Source organism: Phaseolus vulgaris, chromosome 3 (assembly GCF_051622355.1).
Source record: "Phaseolus vulgaris cultivar YP4 chromosome 3, ASM5162235v1, whole genome shotgun sequence".
NCBI classification, from domain to species: Eukaryota; Viridiplantae; Streptophyta; class Magnoliopsida; order Fabales; family Fabaceae; genus Phaseolus; species Phaseolus vulgaris.
Genome location: NC_143500.1, coordinates 11,337,498 through 11,343,798, shown reverse-complemented (window position 1 = coordinate 11,343,798; position 6,301 = coordinate 11,337,498). Strand labels below are relative to the sequence as shown.

At 32.4% G+C, this 6,301-nt stretch overlaps 1 protein-coding gene across 1 annotated transcript; it reads left to right on the top strand.

Annotated features, from left to right (window-relative positions):
* Positions 1–862: 862 nt before the first annotated feature.
* Positions 863–6,020, top strand: LOC137806579 (MATE efflux family protein). Its single transcript, XM_068606780.1, has 7 exons — positions 863–1,337; positions 1,829–2,370; positions 3,329–3,415; positions 4,124–4,180; positions 5,182–5,539; positions 5,633–5,719; positions 5,814–6,020. The coding sequence occupies exons 1-7, from the start codon at positions 1,023–1,025 to the stop codon at positions 5,889–5,891; spliced, it is 1,524 nt and encodes a 507-aa protein (XP_068462881.1). The 5' UTR covers positions 863–1,022; the 3' UTR covers positions 5,892–6,020.
* Positions 6,021–6,301: the final 281 nt, after the last annotated feature.

Genomic DNA, 6,301 nt, shown 5'->3' with positions numbered 1-6,301 from the left:
TTTTAAGGGAAAACAATAATTAATAAAAGAAGATAAGGAAATAAATCAACCGCAATTGAGTACTATCTTCTTTTAAAGCCAATGTCTCTAAAGCGGATTTTTCCAATCGATTTCTCAATAGTAAAAGTGCTAGTTTGGTAAAATATCAAAAAAAATTTTTTGTCCTTAAACTATTTTCAAAGATTCTGTTTTTTCATCAGTACATCTATTGCATTCTTATATTTTATAATTACCAATTATTTAGTTATTTAGGAGGGATCTCTGCTGCTCCACACTACATAGTTCAAATATTAATAATAAATTTACTGATTTAAGTTTTAAAATATTTTAATTCTTTCTACAAAAGAATTAGAATTCGATTTTGATAGAAAAAACGAAAAACCAAGAATTCTAACCTTTAAAATTGATGTCCATTTTGATAAAATTCTGGCTGCATGTTGGTTTGGGAATTTTGTATGAAGTTGTTTTGATAATATTTTCTCTCCCTTGAAGATTATGTTAAGAGTTGTCAGTGAATATTCTTAAAAACCTGGGGAGAAATGGATATTTGGGCCTAAAATTTGTGTTCATTTTGTCGGTATTTTTTATCTGGTTTTTCCTTGTTGCATCTGTTGCACGAGGAGTCTGAAACAGAATAAAAAATGTTTTTTAACATCATACTTCAACCTAATATTAACAATAAATATTAATATTTTGATTATTTATAGAAATTTATAATTTTTTTAATTTTTAAGAAATTATTTTAATATTTTGTATTTTATTAGTGAAGGAGAATGTAAAAATAGAAAAATAATAAAATGATAAACTTATTCCACTGTACAACCTTCTTTCTATACCTAAAATTTCAAATTTTACATAAATCAAATGATAAAAATATCCTTTTTCATCACTAAAAAAGAACAACATGGCAACATATGATTGCTCGTAAAAATATTGTAGTCTAACAGGATAGGTAAGTGGTGTTTTCAACGCCATCCTCCTCTCTTTATAAACACTCCCACCCACAACGCTCACTTCTCTGTATGGGAGATCATATCACCATGGGGGACAACGACCACCACACACAACCACTTCTCAGGCCGCGACCAGACTCAGCAGTCTTCACGGCGCAATCCGATGACATCGCTCCGATCGCCGGCGCCGCCGACTTCGCCAGAGAGTTCCTCGTCGAATCGAAGAAGCTCTGGTACCTCGCCGGCCCCGCCATGTTCACCTCCGTCTGCCAGTACTCCCTTGGCGCCATCACCCAAGTCTTCTCCGGCCACGTCAGCACCATCGCCCTCGCCGCCGTCTCCGTTGAAAACTCCGTCATCGCCGGCTTCTGCCTAGGCATCACGGTACCAACAAAAATCACTGATTTGCTCCAGAATTTACCACTTAGTATTCCTTTTAATCTCTTGAAAACATCGTCTTTTAGATTTTATACATACAATTTTTTATATTAATTTCTATAGTATCATTTTGACTTCTTTCAATCTTCATTTCAACACTAAAATAAATTAAGAATACCATTCTACAAACTAATGAAGTATTTGAAGATCCTTTACCATGATGTTCAACCCAAACTTTGCACTTCTCAATACAAAAATGGAAAAAAAAATGTTAGCATTATTGGAACAGATTCATGAACACTATCAATAATGGTTTTACAAGTATAAAACAAAACAATTCCTTTATTAATTATAGAAAACAAACGAATTATTAAACTTTATACATAATTAATCTTTTAATCCCTTTCTTAGTAATAACTTTTCATAATGTAATTGGAAAAGTGTATAAAGATAATTTGCACATTGATTAATTAATTAATGATGGAGTTTGGACGCAGTTTGGAATGGGAAGCGCGTTGGAAACGCTGTGTGGGCAAGCATACGGGGCGGGACAAGTGCACATGCTGGGCGTGTACATGCAGCGCTCGTGGGTGATTCTGAACGCCACGGCCATTCTCCTAACCCTGCTCTACATCTTCGCAGGCCCGCTGCTGAGGGCGATAGGTCAGACGGCGGCGATTTCGGCGTCGGCCGGGGAGTTTGCGATATGGATGATTCCGCAGTTGTTCGCCTACGCCATGAACTACCCCATGCAGAAATTTCTGCAGTCGCAGAGCAGGATCATGGTGATGGCGTGGATCGCCGCGGCGGCGCTGGTGCTGCACATCGTGTTCAGCTGGCTTCTCATGCTGCACCTCGGGTGGGGCCTGGTGGGCGCCGCCGTGGTTCTGAACGCCTCATGGTGGTTCATCGACGTAGGTCAGTTTGCGTATATACTGAGTGGGACCTGTGGGGAAGCGTGGTCCGGCTTCTCCCTTAAAGCCTTTCACAACCTTTGGGGTTTCGTTCGCCTCTCTCTTGCCTCTGCTGTCATGCTCTGGTTTCTCCTTCTCCTCTTTTCTTTTTTCTTTTTCTATTTTTAATTCATTTATATTTATTTTTTACTGAAAAACACCACAATTATTCAAATATATATAAGTATAATTTAAAAATTACTTAATGAAGGGATTATATTATAGTTATACTGTTTTATTTAATTTTAAAAATTAAAACAATTAATATTTGTAGTGAACTATTTTTTAATATTTCCATTTTCTTCACAGATCTTGTAAGAAAAAAAACAGAAGGGAGATCGGTAAAAATTAAACAAGACTTTTCTAATATATTGTCAACTTGTAAAGGGTTGGTGTAGTGGTAACTATAATTGAGTGCCAGCAGAAAGAAAATAAAAGTTATATATATATATATATATATATATATATATATATAACTAAAATTAAGTATGAAGTAAATGTACTTTTTAAAGTGTCATATTATCCTTTTCTTTACTAATTAGATATTTTGTCTAAGGAGGATCTTTTGACCCGATCTAAGTGATTGCTCCTTTTAAATTTGTGCCTGTAGTGTTCTATATGCAAAACTTATCATTATATTCACATTTCTTTCATTTTGCTTACTTATATCATGTCCATTTCACACCTCGACCAGACTTTAGGATTATGTTCCTGTCTTTTACGTCAACAGTAACGCCTTCTATGGCTGTTCTGTTTCTCTGTCGTACGCTTTATATTTTTCTATGATACAGACATTTAAAAATTAGATTAAATAAAAATAAAAAACAAGTAGTGGACCTCGCATTACTTTATATTAAATATAATGTTCATTCTCTCCTAAAGTTTAAATTTTTTTTAAGATATATCAGAATTATTTGTAGTAAATTTACAGTAATAAGTTTTTTGTTTTTAAGATATATTTTAATGTTGAAGTTATGAAGATAAATAGATGTTAATTAAAATAGTTTTGGTTTTGAAGAAGCTAATTTGGTTGAATGTGCGCAGCCTGGAAGTGTGGTATTTTATGGCGCTGATCCTGTTTGCTGGATATCTGAAAAACGCGGAAGTTTCGGTTGATGCGCTGTCCATCTGGTGAGTAATTGATTCTCTGTGTAAACGTTATGAAAGTAAAATTAAAAATAAAAATGAATATTGTGCTGTTATTAATGCCTCTAGAGGCCGTGCACCTCGTGTCCAATAAATATATGGGAAACTTTTCTTTTCATCAGATATGTGTAGATAACTATAACTACAACACATGAGAGTATGAATCCACTCCTTTTGGACTAAAAAAAATGGTACCAAGTGGCGTTGTTCCACTTGATTTCCTCCACTGATAGTATTTTGACTCTTTAAAAATTTAAAGTTGAAGTTGCACTAGATTTAAAAATGAATGTGCAGTGGATCCCAATCCATAATGCATGCACATTCATTGAGTGCTACTTTCAAACGTTTAATTTGACTTGGACACCTTAAATATTGGTTTGTGTCTCACCACAGTTCTGTCTCAGACAAAAAAATTAGTCGCAGCATGCTTTCCCCTATTATCAGGAATTATAATTTATTAGATTTTGATGGTAGGTGGACCAAATAAATTATCTTTATACTAAGAAGAAGATGTGTTAATAAGTTTGATGTGACTGGAACGAAGGTGGTTGTGGCTATATTTGCCTTTGCTTTGCTCATTGTCATCTTTAATTAAGATTTCAAAGAATATGAATTTTGTCTTGTACTAGGTGGAGCCACACAAGTTGTTTATATTTTGATGAAATAATGACATGACTTATACTGAATTTTCAGCATGAACATATTGGGATGGACCATCATGGTGTCCTTTGGATTGAACGCAGCCGTAAGGTTTGTTTCATTACAACATGTGCTTCTACCCACCTGACCATTTTTATTGGTGCAATTTTATCATCAATTTAATAATTTCAATCAATTTTTTAAATTATGAATTTGGGTAAATTACAATTAAATTAACCACCATATTATGAAAAAAAAATTCTCACTTGATTAATATTTTAACTTTTTTTAATCTTAAATTATTATTTATATTATTATATAAAAAGTTAGATTATTAACTTTTGTTGATATCCTTTTTAATAGAACAATTTTATCTTTTAATAAATAAGAAATAATTCATTTAATAAAATAAACAGTTAAATAACTTTTTTATTTTAAAATAAATATATAGTGTTTTAAGTAAAGGCTACATAACCTTTTTAATATTATTTTTATAAAAGTATATATATATATATATATAATTATCATTAATTATTCATAAAAATAATAAAATTGTAAAAAAATGTGAATATACATAACACTTTTTTATAATTTAAATATAAAGCATAAAATTTTAATTAATAAAATTTATTTGTTTTATGTATTTATAAATAATTAATTTATACAAAAAAAAAGTATAAAAAAATTAAGAAAAAGGAAGAAGTTAGTGTTGGAATGACACTTCTTAACAAACAGTGAAATTCTTGGAATAAAAATCCTTGACATCATCAATTGGATTGACAAATTCAAAATAAACTCATTAACTTAATGACAACTTAACTAAATTCAGTAAATGGAGTCTAAAACTACACCATTTCATCATTTTAGTTAAATATAAATCCTACCATATATATATAGCTAGAGTGAGAGTTTAAAGAGTAAAAATATACACTTCCTATTTCAATAAATTAATATTTTATTTATTATTATTATAAATAGTGTCAGATGTGTATATATTTAATAGTTAGGGTTTAGGATTTAAGAGTTATTCTAAAAAAACCTTTTAACTTTAGAGAAAGCCGTGACAAACTTTTGGGCTAATTGGTTGATGAACATTGATACCTGACCTGCAGTGTAAGGGTGTCAAATGAATTAGGAGCGTCTCACCCGAGAACAGCAAAGTTTTCACTTCTTGTGGCTGTGATTACTTCGACTCTGATTGGTGTGACGCTGTCGCTGGTTCTGATAATATTCCGGCACGAGTATCCCTTTTTGTTTTCAAATGATTCAGAAGTGAGAGAGATGGTGGTGGAGCTGACACCCCTGCTGGCCCTTTGCATTGTGATCAACAACGTGCAGCCAGTTCTCTCAGGGGTAGCTGTTGGTGCAGGGTGGCAGGCTGCAGTTGCATACGTAAATATTGCTTGTTACTACCTCTTTGGCATTCCTCTAGGTCTCCTTTTGGGCTACAAGCTTGACATGGGTGTTCCTGTGAGTCTTCTTCTTCTCCTTCCTTTCATTATTTACTTCTCCTTTTTATTGTTCTTGATGGAGTAATGGATTTTTTATCACGGGTCATTTCAGGGTATCTGGTCTGGAATGCTGTCAGGGACAGTCTTACAAACTTCTGTTCTATTCTTCATGGTCTACAGAACTGACTGGAATAAAGAGGTAATATATTTTTATTCACTGTGTATGTATTATTGCTTGTAAATGCAAACCATTTTGGTGATGCTTATGATCAAGGTTATGTGAATTATGGCAGGCATCGCTTGCTGAAGATAGGATAAAGCAGTGGGGTGGGGAGGAAGATTCAAGAGGGAAGAATGATCATGAAACGTGAAATTTTGCAAATTCTTGAAGCAGATTCTACCTTATTTTATTTCAAGAAACATTGTTCTCTTTCTCTAGGATCATGTCAATCATCCATTCATTTTTGTTCTGAATAAGAGTCATGTTATATTCCCTCTCTTATCAATTCTTTTAATGTTTTATAAAATAAGTACTAAAAGTAAAAAGTAAATAAATTTATTATTTTAAAAATATAGAAGACACATGATAAACAAGAGGATTTTTATAAAGAGAAAATAATTTAGAACTATTTTTATTTAGCTTGGCACTTTGCAGGATGAAGTGCATTGTTTGTTATGTATTTTGTGTTCTCAAAAGCTTATTAGAGATGAATCTTATCGCTAACTAACTTTTAATCATCATTATTACTATTATTATTATTATTATACAAATTGCTCTTTT

Coding starts and splice junctions, on each gene's coding strand:
- LOC137806579 (XM_068606780.1), top strand. CDS start 1,023: ATGGGAGATCATATCACCATGGGGGACAACGACCACCACACACAACCA. Junction 5,540..5,632: donor AGCTTGACATGGGTGTTCCT/GTGAGTCTTCTT, acceptor GGGTCATTTCAG/GGTATCTGGTCTGGAATGCT. Junction 5,720..5,813: donor GAACTGACTGGAATAAAGAG/GTAATATATTTT, acceptor GAATTATGGCAG/GCATCGCTTGCTGAAGATAG.